Source organism: Conger conger, chromosome 8, assembly GCF_963514075.1.
Source record: "Conger conger chromosome 8, fConCon1.1, whole genome shotgun sequence".
In the NCBI taxonomy this organism is placed as follows: Eukaryota; Metazoa; Chordata; class Actinopteri; order Anguilliformes; family Congridae; genus Conger; species Conger conger.
In genome coordinates this window covers 21,740,228-21,760,204 of record NC_083767.1, presented here as the reverse complement: position 1 = coordinate 21,760,204, position 19,977 = coordinate 21,740,228, and the positions used below count along the sequence as shown (strand labels likewise).

At 41.4% G+C, this 19,977-nt stretch overlaps 1 protein-coding gene across 5 annotated transcripts in view; it reads right to left on the bottom strand.

Moving 5' to 3' along the window:
* LOC133134957 (probable phospholipid-transporting ATPase IA) overlaps nucleotides 1-19,977 on the bottom strand; it is a 102,956-nt gene that overhangs the window by 75,580 nt on the left and 7,399 nt on the right. For 3 of the 5 annotated variants that reach the window (XM_061251607.1, XM_061251605.1, XM_061251608.1), the window contains exons 2-7: nucleotides 10,473-10,587; nucleotides 7,150-7,249; nucleotides 5,187-5,285; nucleotides 1,489-1,534; nucleotides 1,071-1,111; nucleotides 582-655 (exon numbers count right to left, since the gene is read on the bottom strand). In XM_061251607.1, the coding sequence (XP_061107591.1) occupies nucleotides 582-655; nucleotides 1,071-1,111; nucleotides 1,489-1,534; nucleotides 5,187-5,285; nucleotides 7,150-7,249; nucleotides 10,473-10,587 (475 nt within the window). The remainder of the gene's footprint in view (nucleotides 1-581; nucleotides 656-1,070; nucleotides 1,112-1,488; nucleotides 1,535-5,186; nucleotides 5,286-7,149; nucleotides 7,250-10,472; nucleotides 10,588-19,977) is intronic. The other 2 variants (XM_061251603.1, XM_061251606.1) reach the window with 1 other exon arrangement.

Below are 19,977 nucleotides of genomic sequence, written 5' to 3'. Positions count from 1 at the left end.
TGCAGCAGCTCAGATATAAGTCCCCAGATAGCACTCAGCCCACTAACAGATGCGTTGTGTGACTCGTCTATGACACAAGCGCCCTGCTTTCCCTGGGAAAGGTGTGTTGTAAAGAAATGTAACACTACCACATCTTTTCTGGCTAAATGTAGTAAGAGCTGGTTGCACTCAGACCTTAACTGTGAATGGATTTTGAAAAAGAGAAAAGATCAGCCTAATCTGACAGTTGAACATGGAATCAGTGCACTGTCCAAAAGACGTGACGGAGCCAGCAGGGCAAAAAAAGAAAGCACACAAGCAAACGTGACCTATTGACAACTTATGACTTTGTGTCCCTCCAATGTGTGCGTATACGTATGTCCCTGTGTGTGTGTGTGTGTGTGTGTGTGTGTATACACGCATGTGTCTATGTACACATACTGGAGTGTTCAGGTACATATGACATATACTAGTTCATTAGTCAACGAGAGGCAATCATTTAAGATGATCACAATTTTGTTCTATTTTTGCCTTTCTTTAACCGTCACATCCCTGGATGGCCTTAGTGAGAACACAGAAAGATTCCCTCATCCCTCCGCTACCTGGATGACAGGATGATTGTGTCTGCAGGCACGTATTCCCTGCCATTTACTCTAATTATGTCCCCCACTTCCACCTGCAAAAAACAGACTGGTTACGTTGCTTCAGGACAAAATGGCGGCACTTTTCTCCTGTCCTCACCATCACTGGAAGGGGTCCAAAATCCTACATTAAAGCTGCGCACCACACTCCCACACCTGCGACCATACTCCCAAGGACACATCGGGAAAAAATGTAGTGACAGACAAGAACAGCTCACTGCTGGAATTCCTTCTCCTCTTAATATATACAGACCGGAGGGGAAAAGCATTGTGGTTAAGAAAAGGAAAAAATTCTGCATCTGTTCGCTAGCATTGGCCCTGTCCTTAGGGTGGGTAAACACGCGTTTCCCTCCAGGGTTCAAAAGGGCTCACTGCATATATTTCAGCTATGATTTCAAATATCCTAGCCTATCTACCCTGAACATAAGTGATTGTCAGTGAGTGTCATACCTTCTGCCAGTGGACAGTCTTCCATGCTCCATTTCTGAACACTTCAAAAAGCACAAGGAGAGAGAAAGAAGTAAAATCAATCATAATTAATCTTTACAATGCCACCAGGAGCTATTTGACACAGCTGTCACAGCAATAGATTGCTACATGAAATACAAGATACAGGCACGTCATGTCAGCTATATTTTCACATCTCCCCTTAAAACAGTAATAAATTGCAGATGAAAGTACAATATATACTTTATGAATTAATTTAAACTCAACAATAATCTATTTGCTTAGAAGACCTTAGAAATTAGAAAATAAATATGCAGCGGTTCTTTCCCTCCATGGTCGTTAAAACCCTTTAGTGATCACCTTGTTGTGGATTTTTCCTTACATATTACCTTACACACACACACAAACTCACACACACTACCTTGTGTTTTCTTCTTGTTCACTACGCTGTCAGCACTGTGCCGTTTCTGAAATACAAAAAATTAAAATGACACTATAACATAAGCCATTTATAATAATCTTCCCTACAGGTAAACAAGCAGCCGCTAGATAGGCCCGAAAAAAAAAGTCACCATTAAATTTCCTCGTTTCAACTGGTGATTGTTTTAGGCCAAACAATAATGGACCAAATAACTATTTAATTGCAATCAGTTCAGGTGAACATGAATTGATAGTGAATGGAGATACATTTTTAAAGGCAGAAGCAAGCTAATGTATTAGAATCTTTTATAAACACACCAACCAACCAACATTTTTCCCCCCGCAAACAGCACAAGGTACATGACTAGGACATGGCAGGTTGGTGGGTCAAGCCCCAGTTCAGCTAAAATCAAATCTGCACAGCTGTTGGGCCCTTGTGCAAGTCCCTTAATCCTCGCATTGCAATCAACTGTAATTCGCTTTGGATAAAAGCGTGAGCTAAATAACAAATTATTATTATTATTATTCTGTCAATCAATCTTAAGAGATGAAGAGTTCATCGCCCCATGGAAGTGGAGCCTACAGTGTGAAGCAGTGGCTGCTCAGGTAGCACATTGGACAGAACTGCAGAACTCCTGTCAGAAGGTTACAACTGCCAGACCCCTGCCATTTCACCTGGCTGGGGACTGAACCCACTGCTTTCTGGTACGGTGGGCTGTGTGAAAGGACAAGGCCATTAACTGGTCTCATATCCCATGTGGGTACATCATGTTCTGCACTGTTGCCTGCAATATTCACCAATCAACTCTTGCGATCAATGTTAATGCACGTATGCGCCATCAGGGCAATCTACTTCAGGATAAAAACACAACTGGGTAGGCATTGATCACAGAACCATTCCCCTTTCTCCTGGGGGCCTTAGTGCCTGTAGGACCATCCAGCCCTGGTCATTGAGCAAATATTGCACACAACATTACTAAGTAGGCAAGGATATACTGTAATAACACTGTTTATAATTTTATTAAATCCATCAATCAATTTATTTTTATTGAGTCTAACCTATATAGTGCAATAGATATACAATGTTTTTTTTAAATGTTGTGTTCTACATCTAATGCATCTAATGCTGGTCAGAGCTACCAACATCTTCCATGACCGTGTAGTTTAAGTATTAAAAGTCAAGTAAAATTTTTGGCATAAAAGAAAAATCCCTAGACCAGTAGCCCATCATATCCATTGGATATTGAAAGCTAAAAAGGACCACATTAACCCTGTCACCACAAAGATTGCCCTGCGCATATAAACTCAAATGCATTGGCAAAGTTTACTGTTACTTAACAATATAAGCCAAATTGTACAGAAACCATTGGCATAAGAGTAAAATCATTAGACTAGTCGACTATGGTATCTGTTTAAAATCCCATTTTTATATTTACACTGTTTCCGTCGGATTCCCTGCATAAAATAGATCAGATTTATCACGTCACCACCACAACACAGTGTTATCTCGTTACTGTATAGCACGCAAATATTGGACATTAACGCGACCACAGAATTTTGAGTGCACAACCCTGTCTGTAACAAAGTTCTCAATAGCAGTAGACAGGGCACATTTCATGCCAGTTAAGTCTGTCAGACAGATAGGCAACGTTGCCATAGGCAAGAGGGATGAAAACATGAAGAATATTTTAAAAAATGACATTTATGAACGTATCCTATATGGCTTGAACTACAGACTGCTGGACATCTGAGAGCATGATGTCAGTGTAAATGTAAATCCTTAATTTGGCGATTAGGCTATTATCTGACTAACAATGTTGACATTTAAATGAAACAATTTCAAGACGGCCCAAAATAAAGTTCGAAAATGCAATTACAATTTTAAATTAAATTTTTTTTTTTAGAAAGTGTATAGTCATGCCAAAAGACTGGTCTTTTCCCCTCACATAAATAACTGCATGCATTTGTCACATTTATTTTGGCCCTTTGGCCCCATTTTTTATCATGTATGAAGAGTAATTTCACTGAGGGATTTTGTTTGTCATTTTGTGTCCAAATGTCACATCTAATATATATATAGTGCAGTTTAACCAATTTCACCCGGCAAATTCCCACAGGCCATTGAAGGACCAAGGCCATGCGTCTTCGCTGCATGCTTCGGTTCATTGTCATGCTGAAAGGTGAACCATCGGCCAAGTCAAAGGTTACGTGCATACACAGGTGTGTGTCAGCTCCCATTGAACTGTAACTGTTTTACATGATAATTTGATTGTCTTTCCTTTGCACTTTGGCTGGATAGCACTTTTAGCTAGACTGTTGTGTTGAAGCGAGTTGTGTCTGAAATTACTGCAGTCCTTCTTGGACAGGTTTCTCTTGGAAAATAGATTTCAATCTCAATGGTTGGTTAACCTGGTTTAATAAAAGGTTAAGGAATGAAAGTCATGAACTTCTTGCTGATAAGGAGATATGCTGAAACCCTCCCAAACATCCTCCTAACCTGCCCCAAAATTAGCCGAAATATTATACTGCTATAAAATAGATTAAAACAAATACCCTCCCTGAAACATCGTTTATGTTGAGTGAATTTGGTCAAGTAGGAGGAGAATGTTTCCATGATGGCTGCCTATCACGTTCAATCATAACCAGTGGACAGATGGTGTCTGTATCCGAGGAATCGCACCCCCCCTCCTCTAACCCCCCTACACACACACTCACACACTCACACACAATAATATTCACAGAAGAGACTTAAAAATGCTGGGTTTGCTCTTCCAGGGTTTTCACTGAAACAGATGTGACTGTATAGCCACTCCTGCAGTGCAAAGAAAGGAAGTTTGGATTTCACAGCCAATGCATTAATGTCCATCTTACATTAATGTCAGCACAAGTCTGCTGGCCACAAGAGAATCCTTCTGCTTGTAACGAGTGGTTCAGCCAATTAAAATGCTTGCCTTCGGCTGAATGTGGGCTGAACCCTATAGGCTAGACATAATCCGAATAATAATTTGAATAGAGGCAAAGTCATTAGCCAACTATATAATCTACCCTCCAAGGTTCTATAGACTAGCACTGAATTAGTGCCTAGAGATTACCACATCAACAACAAGCACTCCTGAAGAATTGAATTGTATTGGTATTTCATCAAACACACAAAGAGCAGGTTTCATGGATCGAGATTAAGCCTAGTCCTGGACTAAATTGAGTTTTGTATGGAGAACCTGCAAGTTCGAAATTGAATTCAGAATAAGACTCAACTGTAATCTGTATCTGTGATACTGGCTCTTGGTATCTTCATAGGCATATGCAGTTTACATTACATTATTGGCGTTTGGCAGACGCTCTTATCCAGAGCGACGTACAGTTGATTAGACTAAGCAGGAGAAAATCCTCCCCTGGAGCAATGCAGGGTTAAGGGCCTTGCTCAAGGGCCCAACGGCTGTGCGGATCATATTGTGGAACCACCGACCTTGCGTGTCCCAGTCATGTACTTTAACCACTACGCTACAAGCCGCCCCAATTTAGGCAATCTAAAATTTACAGGATGAATCCCATGCTTATATCAGCATAATCTACAAGACCTTTCTCTCCAGTTGTTCTCTGTTCTTCAATTTTGCAGTTCTTCAATTTTGCAGTGCCCCTGCATTCCCACCTGAATAGTCGAGAATGTAGCCTGACACACAAAAGTCAAACTTTCCTCACCAGGTCCTCAATGATCTCTTTCACGGCTGCCACCAGCAAGATTAAAAGCAGAGGGACCAGGGTGGTCCAGCGTCCTGTTGGAGACACATCTGGAATTTGCTAGAATGAAACAGAGAATACATTGTGTTCTTAATGGTTATCATGCAACTAATACAACTCTCAGATGTGACTCTCAAATACACAGCTGAGAATGCTCTTGTGGTTACTCTGAAAGCTCCAAACTACAGAGGTCACATTTAGTGGCTTGACTGCGTGCTAACCGCATCTGAACAGGATAATATGAATGAACTCAAAGGCCTTCTGAAACAGCTGTCAACTCAAATGACTGAAGTACAGACAAAGCCGTGATCTGTCAAGGTGGCGCAAAAGATAGCTGCGTCTCCATGAAGTCCCATTTGGCAAAAAAACAAGACATGCTTCCTACCCAGCATCCCCCAGTTCCGCCCGCCCACCACACAACCATGGCAATGAAGGGCACCGCGATCCTCCAGCCCACAGATGAACCATATCTCTTCTTGACACTGCTCTCCTTGAGCTGTGCACAATGCAATTTGTCAGGGGCAACTCGGGCAAAGCCATTAGTCATTGAGCCATGGCAGCAGGTAGAAGGAGCACCAGGCCAGGTTTTTTTGGGTCAGATAAGGGAAGGCTGGCACACCTGGACACGTGTGTATCCAAATTCAGCTCTACAACTACTGGAAGTATTTTTCAATGCGTATTCACTGACATAAAAGCCAATTGTGACCAATTACACAATGAGATATCTGCAAGCATTTGGGCGACATTAGCTCAGGAGGTAAGAGCGGTCGACAGGCTTTCGGAAGGTTGCTGGTTCGATCCCCCCGGGATGCGTCGAAGTGTCCCTGAGCAAGACACCTAACATCCAATTGCTCCCAACAAGCTGCTCAGTGCCTTGCATGGCTGCCTATCGCCATTGGTGTGTGAGTGTGTGTTGCACTGCCATCCCCGGGGGAAGTATTAATTGTATGTTGTAAGTTCGTTGGATATATAAATGCAGTTCATTTACCATTTGATGACCCCATGCTATTCTAAGAAAGAGTCTGCTGGTGGGTCATTGCCGCCTTTCTACAGAACGGGGATCCTGCTGCCGATTGGTTTCCCAAATGAAGTGTCACCAATGTCCATAGGGCATAGAATATAGACAGAAATCAGTGCCCTAAACTGGTTTGCATGTGGATTGATTAAAGTAAGCAAGGGAGGCTCTGTGCTCACATTCAACTGAGGAGGGGGAAGGAGTGTTTCAGTCCACACAGTCTCGGCCCTCTAGCAGTACAGCATAGCCTAAATCAGGGATACTCAATCTCTGTGTGGTGAAAGCTTTTGATTAGTATCAGGTTAATCAGATTGATCAGGTGTTTAACTGCTTGGTTGGAACAAAAGCCTGCACCCACACGGGCCCTTTCTGGGTAAGATTGAGCATCCCTTGTGCTGTGAACAAGCCATGCTGCCTGAACACTATGCATTGCGCTTGTGCTCAAGGTCGCTGCAACTGGCAGCGAGGCACTGCAAGCTCGGACCAGCTGCGCCTTCAAAAAGTTCTCTCCAAGGTTGCTGACATAAGCTGCTATTCCTCTCCAGCGGAGGACTGGGATCTGGGCTTTGAAAGTCTTTGAGGACGAACACCTGAATAGCAAAATAAAAACAAGGCCCTCCTCACCTTTACACCTTACTTAGGTTTAAATTTGGTGACATAGTGCTAAAACAGGAGGCTTGGATGCTGGAGCGTTCTTCCGAAGTATATTTGATACGTATCCTCCTCCTGACTGCAAAGTGATTTACAAGTGGCTATTTTTTTATTCAACTTTGTTTTGTATGGAACAACACACTGCATTCTCCCGCCATAACATTATCTAAACAGATGGAAATCTAACTAGATGTTCCACAAAGTTCTGGAAAAATTTTATGTTTGCTGGGTACATCCCATTCTTTAAGTCCCACCTACCTGCAGGAGTGCGATGAACAGGAAGAAGGAATTGGCCGCCCGTCTGAACTGAGCATACAGGAACCGAGGCAGGAATGTGAGGACATTGTATTTTGCAGTGCTGAGAGAGAGAGAGCAGAGAAAGAGAGAGAGAATGTGGGTGTGAGAGTGAGTGATTGAATGAGTGAGTTAGAGAGGGAGAGTATGAGGACAAGCAAGAGACTTGCCATCTTCCACTTGCAGAATGAATTGCTGAATCATATTGATATGAATATACTGGACATGTACTTCAATGCATTCAATATTATTTAAAACTTTTACCACTAAAGTTACCAAAGTGACAGCATTTGTAATAAGCTGAACAAAAATACTGTTACAAGAACCAATACTTTAGATAATTTAGCATCAACCTGGTTTTGGTCATTATTCAATTAATGTAATGACTTCCACATGCCTCCGTGGAACTGCATTAAACACAACATCACTCACACTGCAGAACTTATTCTGCTTAAATCAGTAACTCCTCTAATACAGACAGCAATGTCAAAGAACAGCATATTTCTCAGGATTTACATTTCAGGATTTTATTCAGATTTTTGCATTATGCAAGTAATTTTGTACAATCCCTTCACCCCAAAATTAAAAGGGATATTCGGTTCACCTCTATAGAGAAGCCCTTTTTAGTTCTTAACAAAAAACTCAATCATAGGTGTGAAGAGTGAAAGCTCTCAAACAAAGAATGATTTTTCTCAGCAACAAACCATTGAACTAGATGTGATTCTATGGTATCAAAGGGTTCCTTTTGGAACTTTTTTTTTTTTTCTGAGAGTGCAGGAAATGCCACTTGGGGTCTCACAGATGGAATGAGGGACAGTTGCACATGAATAATAAATGCAGAGGGAGCTGAAGAGCTGGATGTAGGGCAGAAAAGCGGGGCCGACTCGGACGATTTATCGCCATATTAAGGCCCTGTGGCAGCTTATTTAGAGGCAATATATCATGTGATTAGATATTGGCTTGTTTACTCCTGACTGTCACTCCATCTAGACACAGAAATGACCCATGAGTCAAAAAGAACATCAGTTGGAAGATGTGGGATAAGCTAATCGATACAAAGACTCTATAAATATTAAATATGATTGATTGATTGATTCAATTAGGAAGAGAAGTGTTTTACAGCCTGTCACATCGGACACAAGCACAAACAAATAAGCTCTCTCTCTCTCTCTCTTTCTCGACAATGCATTCATACACACATACATCCCCCAAATAAATTGATAGGATATGTACTGTTGACAGAAAAATACACTATATATAGACACAAATGCAGTCTTCCACCATTTAAATAAAGCAAGATATTCTCAGAATAAGTGAAAAGAAGCAGGGCTGTAACATCCAGCTATAACCAGCTTGAAATGACCAGCCATTTCAAACCTAGCTTGAGGTGGTCAAACCACACTGAGCGTGGAGCCACGCCCAAGTTAAAAACATCTCTCCTTTCTGAAGCCAAGGCCAAGCTGCAAGAACCCAGAGACAGCTGAAGTCGATAAGCTCATGAAACTGTTTTTTTTTTTTTGCTGTTGCTTGACAAAAAAAAGATTTCAAGCTTCACAAAACATAAGTAAAATGACTTATACTGCTTTAAAAAATAATGTAAATAATAAAACAAATATGTTTTAATATCAAAATTCTAAAACCAAAATGCATTTATAATCCATTATTATTAGCATTTCTGAATGTTTGTGTGCTTATGTGAAAGTGCTGTGCTAATGACAGTTCTGTGTTGAAGCGTTATCTTTGACATTGCATCAATAATAAGCAAACATAAACAATTCTGTGTGACTCAAATCCTGATGTACATTAGCCTGCATTCATACAAAGATAGCCAAACAGTATACTGTACCACACCCTGATTGTTCACCACATCCACATCCTTGTGACTGTTGATTTAGAACATAGCTTTTCAAAGGAGTTTTCATGTTTGCATGTGGCCACGGTTCAGTTGTCAAGCTAAGACAAATGGCTCCTGGCTTGTGACTTGTTTCAGAACAGGGAGGCATGGTGGCAGTGATCACAAAAGAGAGCGTTTGCCTGCTAACTGCCATTGCGTATGGCTGAAAGCATATAAGGCTTCTCTAAAGAGATAAGTGTGGTTTTCCACCCCCCTTAAGATTATCATTACATTACATTACATTACATTAATGGCATTTGGCAGACAGTCTTATCCAGAGCGACGTACAACAAAGTGCATACCCATAACCAGGGATAAGTGCGCTGAAAGACCCTAGAGGGAAGTACAATTTCAACTGCTACCTGTACAACAACGATAAGGACCAGGGCCTATTTTATTTTTTATTTTATTTTATTTTTTTACAAACAAATAAACAAACAAACAACAAGCAGAAATGAAGGTGCGTCTTCAGTTTGCGCTTGAAGGTGGGAAGAGATTCTACAGTTCTGACCTCAATGGGGAGTCAATACATTACTTAGCTAGCTTGCTAGGCCTGGAAATTTCCCAGTGAATGGTGCAGAAAATATGTGCACTAACCAAGTGCTGGTTAGCTACTAACTGTAAGAGGATTGCAATGGCAAGGTACAGTGTATTTGACACTTGGAATTTGGCACTACTAATTCACTCATACTTTAACCATTTCAGTCCCAAGAGTGCCATATGGCACTCAAGCTTAACTACCGTAAAATCCTTGGAGTACCATATGGTTACTTGTACTTTTTCGACCAAAATTAATGCTTTCCCCGCTTTTCTAAGGTTCACAATGGCTTGCTTTTCTCCCGAAGACAGCTCTCTGGTCTTCATGTTGGTTTATCTTGTCTAACACAAGTACCGTCTTCACAGGCAAAACCCAAGTCTAAAACCAAGAGTAGAGATTCCAATCTAACAGGACACATCTGGGCAACAAGAAACACCTGTCAGTCACATGTTCCAATACTTTTGCTCACCTAAAGATTGGGTGGTCTGATACAAAAGGTGATATGTTCTAAGTTGTTTAACAAATCTAAATAAAAAATAAAAGCTGAAATTGAGATTGGCCATGACCTGAAACTCAGTTGACTTGAGTGTATATCAAAAACAAAGGAATTGGCCTTGCGGTTCCAATACATTTGGAGGGGACTGTATATCAGTACCCAGCTTGCTCAGTAACAACAACAAAAAATAAATAAAAATGAATAAAGATTAGATTATCCTAATTGCCACACATTCTAGCAGCAAAGCATGAAGTAAAGCAACCTCCTATTATACGGACAAAGTATTTTAGTCCAAAACAAATATGTAATTGACCCAGGTCTAGCCCCAACAGCTGCAGCATGACCTGTTGTGACCCCACCTGACGTGGTTGCTGCAGAACTTGGCGTACTGGGGCTTGTTGATGAATATCACTCTGGCCTCTTCTTGGGCAGTTGCCGACGTCTTCCCTGAGGTGTCCTCTGTCCTCTCGTAGCCTGGGAAGGGGGCAGAGGGAGAGATGGACTGCGTTAGGAGCAGTCTGCTGCTGCACGCCACACTTTTTCACAAGAGTGAAATGACATTCTGCCATCTGCTTTTCCCCTGTGAAAGGTTGCAGCCGCTGCAATAGCGTACGTTCCCATGCGGTGCCATTGATCGATAAGAGCCTTTATTCTGCCATCTCTTCTGTCATGACCATCCTCCTGTCTAGACACTTAGACTCCTGCAGAGAGGGCTTGGGCCACGTGCTGCTTAGAAATAGCCAAACGCTCATCTGCTGATTTGCTGTAATGTCTGCAGTATCTGCTGGAGTGCTCTAAAATGTCATAAACGACAGCTGGGGTGCATCTAGGAAAACGTTCAGGGAAGTTACTAGGTAGACACTTCATGTTCCAAGAACTAGCAAATTGCAATGTGTCCAGCTCATTACTTTACCCTACTTTTCCTTTTTTCCACATTTCACAACTTTTAGTTTATTAACACAGTAGATTTAAATGTTCTAATCAATCGACACAGACGAAAAACACACCTCTTCAAACTATACCTCAGTCCTCCCTCCTGATCCCCCCCCCCCCTTCTGATATCCCTCTTGTCTAACCCCAAAATTGCACTTACGATGACTGTTGTCCTTTTGTTTAGAGTCCTTCATGTGTATTTTACTAGTTATGGATTTGAAGCTTTAACCTGTGGAAGAACCTATGCACTTGTAAGTCCTTGGACCAGCAATTACTAGAATGTTGTAATATAATTTACCAGTAGTTTCTTTATAATACTGGCCATGACATGGGTGCTCAACAGTCCCTCCAAGTCCTGTCCAAAGCAAGATCTTTCCTTCAATCTAGATGCTACAGGAGACCTCACTCAGAGCTCTTCTATTGCCAAAAGCTAAGACGTAACCCCAGATGACATTACCCCTCATGCACATCTCATGCAAGAATAACATTCCTATGTACAAGTACTTTTGTAGAAGTACACAACAGTGAAACGGACAACAATGATATAATTTCTCCAGAGAAATTCTAAATAAACAATGGACATTCTTTTGATGTTTCTTCGTTTCTTCGAGACTTTTTAGAATTTTAAACTATTAAGCATTTGGTTCACTGGATGCAGAGAAGGTGAGGCCCCCCCATGCATGTTTGATCACCCACATTACAAAATAAGGAACTGTTATCACTAAAGCAATGGCATCTTAAATTATGTCATACAGTTAGAACCAGACTTTTAATGCTTTCCTGTTATCCTGTCACCAATAGTGATGGAAAATTTCACTGTGAAAAAAGGAATGAATGCAAAAAAACGAGACTTAAGGGGTTAAAAGTGGAACAAAATCCTAACAAGAAACTGGTTGGAGAACCAGTTTGTCTGCCCTCAGCAGCCAGTTGTGACTGCAGATAAAATGAGACACATATACCCCGTCACACACACACACCACCTGAGGCTTTTCTGCTGTAGAGCAGAGGTGGGTAGCAGCAACATGTCGACAGACTTGACTCCATGCCATCACCTCCAGTCGTAAATGCCACAGTATCAGGGACACAGCCCAGGAAGTGGACCGACCAACCTGCAAACGTCTCCACCATAGACAATATGTCCCTGCACCATGAAGCTCACTCCTATTATACCCCAGACTGGAGTCAATAGCAACACAAACACAAGCAGTCCTGTACCTTGCATATGTAGAAGATTAGTTACAGTTCCCTTTGGAAAAGTGCCAGCCCCACCCAAAAACTCTCCCGATGAAACAAGGGAAGCACACTACCTGACCCAATTTAGTCATGAGATGAGTTTTATTTTCAGCGAAAGATATCTTTACAGTTTATTCTCTGTGGAAAATGTCCTACTGTGAAGCATGACAAGTTGATTGTAAATGGCACAATGCAAATAAAGTCTGATTAATTGATTGAGAAAGACCTTGTTCCACAAAAAAGCACACTGTCACTGATTAATGTTTGCAAAATCCCATAACTGATCTTCCATGGCGCCACAAAATGTTGATTGGGGGGGGGGTTAGGGTTAGGGTTAGGGTTAGGGGGGTGTGCTTATAATCAAAGAGTTTATTATGAACTTCCTATTGCTGCAATTGAACCTGTACAATTAGAACCCTTCTGCAGGGGGTCTCTATCCTTGTCTCTTGTAGATTATTTTGCCTACTGTCCTAGCACATTCTAAGATTTGTAGTTTTAGTTTCAAATCCAGCTCACCAAATCAGGACACTTGACACAATGGACCACGCTACACTGCCTTCATATCCATTATTTCACTACATAAGGGTTCTTTATAAAAATGTGCTTTTGTAAGTTATTCACTAACAATGTCCTACATTGACATCATGCATCCTCTCATTCCCACCTCCACTTTCACATTTTCTTTCAGCAACAAGCTAACAATGACATTTTTATAGCTTTGAAACAGATCAGGAAATGGAAATGGCCCATAAATGAAGACTGAAGGGAGATGGAAAACATAATACCAGCATCAAAATAATTTATTATTACACTATACCAGCAGCATGGGGCCCCAGAGACTCTGCCTGCAGAAGCCTGCCTGCTGGTCTGCATGCGTGTGGACTTCAATCATCTTGATTTAGCTAACAGTCGCAATCCTGCACCAGGGGGTCATTGGGTCTCATGCAAGAACATTTTCATATTTATTTTTGTACAAGGGAACCACGTTGGATTCAACAAACTTCAGACAACTGTCCCAAATGAAGATTTATCTATTATAATACAGTATATATGTAACTGTAGGTGGGTTCTGTAGGACAGATGGCCAATGGAATTAACAGGAACAAGAAGCATCTACCACTAGGTCGGTACCCGATTGGGTAGACTGCGGTTCATCGTTTTTTTTCGCAAAACATTATAAGAATTCATAAAATTGGTGAATGCACCAAGTTCTCTTAAATCACTCGTACAAGTGATTTAAGAACAAATGTGTTTGCATGAGGCCCATTGTTTATGGATGTTCGTCCCCTTTGGTAATCCTTGATTATGTTTTTCATGGTAAGTGTATCTTCCTTTGGCCTTCTTCTTTCTTGTGCCAGATCAAGATATATTTCATGTAGTATGTTGATTTCCAAAATGCAGAGTATGCGAGGTCCCTCCACGCTTGTTTTACCACCCACGTTACAAAATAAGGTACTGTTTTCACTAATGCAATAATATCAGAAAATAGGATATAAAGATGGTACTGTGAGTTTCAATGCTTTCAAATGGCAGATCCTTTTAACATAGTTATTTAAAATTGCAGTGTGAAAATGAAAGAATGCAAAAAAACCCACACCAGCCCAGAGACATAAGGGGTTAAAGTGGCAGTTTCATAAAACCTGCTCATTCTTATCAGCAATTGTCCCTGCCAGAACACCTTCACCAGCCAGTAACATACAGATACAAACACAGATAAACTATTGTTACAAACAAGCATTTTTTCTATTGTTGCCACAGTCCTGGTACAATAACATGTCAATTAAAGATAAAAATTACTAAAGGCAAAATTAAAATATTAGAAAAAACTATTTACATCATTTTGGAGAGTCAACTTAAAACAGTTAAGTGACTCGATTTAGTCTGTTGCGATGGCTCTCTCTGAGTTTTCTAAACATAGCCTTTTGGCAGACACTAGAGAGAAAGCTTATAGCGCGTGACCCCTACTGAGGAGGGACTCTCTGAAAAACCAACACCAACAATGAACGGTCTGTACAATGACCATCATCATTACAATTCAAATATAGACAAGGGCAACTGGAGAAACATCTACAATGGACCCTTTATCTTTGTCTGTTACATAGACCTATTCTTAATTGAGTATTCAGAGACAATGTCAGGGACATTCCATCTGTTGAAATTCCATTCAACAGAAAAGCTCCACAGATATTTTTACACAAGGGGTGGCTGGGAGGAGGAAGCTGAAGCTTGTGTGCCACAATTCAGAACGGCAACCTCAGATCAGGTGCATGACTTGGAATGATGCAGCTGGCTTGAGTTCTGACATAACTAACACAGACAGAAAGGCTTAAAGATAAGCAAAGTCCACAACAGTGAAACGAAACTAGAAACGAACAGGACAATAAAAGCAGCCAGACCTGCTGAAAAGGCATCTGCAAAATTCCCCACCAACACAAATCACATTACACATTAGAGGCATTTAGCAGACAGTCCTATCTAGATCAAATTTAGGAATTTTACACACGTTATACAGCTGGGTATGCTGTCTATGGAATGACTAAGGTCAGTACCTTGTTCAAGGCTACAACAGAGTCTGACCTGGGAATCGAATATGTAAAATATAGGGTCCAAACCCAGCTCCATAGACATTATACTATACTGCCTCCCTATAATCGAGACCTTGGTCAATTACATTCATTGTATTGGATTCAAATACTTTCTGTGTTTGACTGAATTTGCCTTTGGCAACTGAGCCAAGCAACAGGACCAGAAGGTTGGGTTTGCACTTTGACTGAGTATTTCAAAGGTTCCAATACACCAGACATGCTCAGGAAAGCGCAGAAATGCATTTGAATCCAAAACAATTATGCAATTGACCCAGGTCTGCTGTAATCACAACACCCATCACACTTGCATCCAGGCCCCCCAATGTTGTTCCTCTGCTGCAGCAGTGACAGGTTGGGCCACGGTTGGCATTTGAGATATGCTAACCTATGAACCATAACCTATATCCTGTAACCTATAAATAGGTTACAAGGAAGTACAGATATAAAACAGGAAGTAGAGATGGCGGGGATCCAAACACAACACAGCGCTGCTGCTTTAAAAGACAGTGGCAACAAAGCACAGAGTCATATAAAGAGTCGTAATGGGATACCTCCACCGGTAATACTCCACTCGCATCACACAGCCTGCCTCGTCCCACCAACTTACTGCCCTTAAGCCTATGCCAGGTACCAGGGGAAACAGAGTGGAACTCTCAACAGATCTCAGAGAATTTCCCTCACACCTACTTCCTCTAATCCCATCTACTTTGAGGCCCCACTGTTATGTGAATTTTTTGTATTTTGCGATAATTCTTTTATGAGTTTCTTTTCAGCACCGTGGCGACCACCTCTATCCAGCCATGAGGTAGAGGCTAAAATAGCACTACCCTGTCGATCCCACGGTCATATAATAGCAGGCCATGGGTGGCTGCCAGGGGGTTATGCGAGTTCACTGCTTCAGGCCAGCAAGGACCTGTTTTGCAAGTCGTTACACATAAGCCCCAAAATCACAGGGTGAGGGTTCCATTACTGCACCCACTCTTGTCTGCCCAAACCCGCCTGCAGTGCTGCTAACCTTCAGTGTAGCTCATCTGAAGTTCTGCATGCTGGGTTAGGTGGCCAGGCTACAATCCGAGGTTGAGGACCAAAAAGTGGGCGACCTCTCCTGTAGATGTGTGCACGGAACACGCAGACCAGAAGATCCAAAGAGGATTCAGGATATTAACTGGAGCTCAGTGGTCGGTTTCCACCAGGGTGTACCCAACACACAAATTAAATGGATCAGGGACCATCTCAAAGTGCAGCATCTCAAGGAAGGCTGTCAGGGATCTCCATGCGTACTTTCCCTCTCCCTTTCCCACTCCAATCACATTGCTCACCATCCAAGGTGTTAATTAAGCATCGCTCCCCGGGCCTTTGGGTAAATCATTTTCTGACATGGGTGTAGGTGGCAGGGGACAACAGCTAGAATATGTCCTAGAGTCCTAGAGTAAAGTGTCTATGTGACCTATGCTGGGCGTGCAGCTTGCCAACAGATTTTTCCAGGCCTGGCCAGACAGAGAACGGCCAGACTATGTAGAAGGCTTGTCTCTCACACTATAACGTACTAATATAATTTTTTTGCATTTGATGAGACAGCCTCAGAGAAGGACCAGACAGAAGCAGAAATGCATTTGAATCCTCACTACAGGGAGGCCTGTAGTGTAGTGGTTAAGGTACGTGACTGGGACCCGCAAGGTCGGCGGTTCAATCCCCGGTGTAGCCACAATAACATCCGCACAGCCGTTAGGCCCTTGAGCAAGGGCCTTAACCCTGCATTGCTCCAGGGGAGGATTGTCTCCTGCTTAGACTAATCAACTGTATGTCGCTCTGGATAAGAGCGTCTGCCAAATGCCATTTATGTAATGTAATGTAATGTAAAAGCAGTGTCATTGGTGGAGACAGACCTGACAGGGGAAGAGGTAGTGAAACAAATAGCATAATGAGCATAACGTCAGTTAGTTTAACCTACCAATATACTAGTGTGATTGAGTTCTCTATTATTGACAATCAATCACATTATATACAGTAGCTGGTGTTTCCCCACCACTTTGTTCTATTATACTAGTTATACTTATACTAGAGCAGCACAATGTTGTTTTGGAAAATTCGTAACAATGGAAAGATGCTTTAAGTTAAGATGGTACCAACGATACCCTTGGTTTGAATATGACGCCGCTCTTGGCTCTTGCCGATTTCTTCCAGACATGCAGGATGTCGGACCATTTGAAACTCCTTACATATTCAAAGTAAAAGGATGATGCCTTTGTGACTCATGGTGTAAACAATTGGGAGTAAAGCCACGGTTTGATTTAGTTCCCATGACAACACGAATGCTCGCAAAGAAGCAGTGCAAAAACTGAACTACTTTTCCAGTGAATCGGTTCTTCATCTCCTTTCAAAAAAGCAGCACAGAAGGCAAAAGCTAAATTAAGGCCTTGCAACTAGAGGGCACATTGACAAGGACAGTAACTTACATCAGTTACTCAATCTGACACTAAAGATTTGTCAAACTGGCTTAAAGTGAAGTGGTTAGGCCATGACAGTGAAAATGACAGTAGACATTATGAGCAACACTTTACTGTGGGATAGAGCAAAGCAAGTCAAAGATGAGTACATTTCATTGATGCGTCAGATTATTTTTTCTGCCAAAGCAAATGCTCTTGCCAGTGTAATCAAGGATGTAATTCTCAGACTAGGTTTATCATTGGATAGAGGCCAGTGCTACGATAGTGCCAGTGCAATGTCTGGAATGTACTCAGGTGTTGCAGAACAGCTGAAGGCTTTTTATGTGCACTGCAATGCACATTCCCTCAATTTGGTCCTACAAGAGGCCACAAGGTTAGTGCCCCTTGTGCGGAATACAACCGATTTGGTACATGAAATAACATAATGTTGCAAAGAATGCAAAGAACTTCCCACTGCACTCAGACATCTGTTCCCAACAAGATGGACAACTTCAGCAATAACTGCCATTCTCAATGAGCTAAGCCAAGCACTTCAGATGATGGCTGACAATGAGACCAGACCAGCTGGAAGCAAGGCAGCAGGACTTGATAATCAGCTTAATGAGTTCAAAACATTCCTTGTCCTCTGGAAAGAATGCAATGAAATGGTCATGATACTGGATATAGAAGAACCACACTTTCCTCATCCTAGGAAGAAGCCAAGAATTTTTGATGTCAGGGAAGATTATATCCAGCCTGAACCTTCAACCTTCCCTAATTGATGTGGTGGTTGAAGCCAGTTTGAAAAACTGGTGGCATCTGTGGAGCACAACAGGAGGAATGCACTGAAGAGCTGACCATTGCGGAAAAGCATTACCACACAGATATTGACATGGAGCGATTGAAAATCCAACTGTTTCCAGACTTCCATGACTGGAAAAACCAATGTACCGACCTTTGTTGAAGCAAGGAGGAATATGGGGGGTGGGTGCTTCATCATGACCAGCATCATTATGAAGTACTTTCAGTGAGGTAAAGTCTTATCAAGCTCCTCAGCAGAGGCTGAGAGGAGTTTTTCAGGCTTGAGAAGATTCAAGACTTGCCTTCACAGTCGTATGTCAACAGAGGCTCAATCACATGCTAGTCCTTCACATACACCAGGAAAGAACAGACCCGTTTGATCTTCAGAGGATTGCCAAAGAGTTTGTGTGTCAAACAAGTGCAAGGAGAAATGCCTTTGGATCATTCACTTAGAGCAGAAAAGATCAAACGCAATATCAAAACAGTGCAGGAGAAATGTAACCTTTTGAAAATGGCATGTTCAGTAATTCACTTCAGTTTATTTATATATATGTTTCAGTTATAATACTCTAAGTTTAAAGAGCAAGAGCTGACAAAAAATGATTGCTGTTTCTAATGATTGAAATTATATTACATTATATTACATATTATTAGAAATCACAATACAATCAATACAGACATACAGTCTAGTAGTGTTTGCTAACTGCCCAATGGCTTCTGATGCTTTGTAGCAGCTTGTGTTAGTTTCATAATGGAATTTCAGGGTCCCACGCTTAGGGCCTGGTAAAGACTTAGACTACTTGTAAAGTAAGACAACTACAGTCATGGAAAGTATGTGAACCCTTTTGGAGTAGCCAGCTTCTCATATTTCAGAACTACATTTTCATTAGATTTCATTAAATTTTCTGATAAAGGTTCATGTCTGAAATATGAGAAAAACAGACTATTCCAAAAGGGTTCACCTATTTTCAAGCACGACTGTATTACATAATTACTCATAGAAGACACATACATTGTAGGTTGGTTGTATATGGTTGAAACATAGCAGAATTGCATGAAATTGGTTTGAGACTCTTTTTTGGGGGCTAGGGCAGACCTCCAAACTTTAAGTTTGCTCCCCCATGTTCGATCAAAGTTAGGCACCCATGAACTGAATCTATGATCCCTTCATTGGATTGCATCCCTGATGTCATAAAGCTGTGCCCCTGATATCCTTAAGATGTGCCACTGATGTAATTAAGCTGTGTCCCTGAAGTCATAAAACAGTGACTTTTATGTTATAATGCTGTGACGTATGTCATAACGCTGCATCAGATACGTTATAAAGCTGTGGCTCTGATGACAAAGCCATAATACATGTGAACCTTGTCACTGTACTGATTTGCCTTGTGGAGTGTACAGTGCAATGTAGCCAGGGCAGAAAGAGGGATATTCTACATTCTTAATCCCATAAGTATCACCCCTTTTCTTGAAAACCTTGAAAATGACATACCCAAAATAAAATTGTTACTATTCTTGAACACTTTTGACAACAGGCATAATCCTCAACTCTTCTGAAAGGTACCCTTTGCGCTTTATTTACCAAGAGTCACAATAACTCCAGTTATTACTAAAACAAAGTTAGACACGCACAAACACACTGAAAGTGTGAAACAAAAGCCACAACACTAGAGCCACAGCCACAACACTGGACCCTTTCAGATCTGACGACAATATCACCAAAAACGAGCCTTCTGCATTGTTTTTTTATAAATTACTGCACTGTGCAGAAGTCTTAGGCACCCTAGCCTTTATTATACACATTTATTTTGTGTGTTAGTATAAAAGAACCCATTTGAGATTTCCAAATATTCATTTTCCAAAAGATTTAATTTTTGTATTTAATT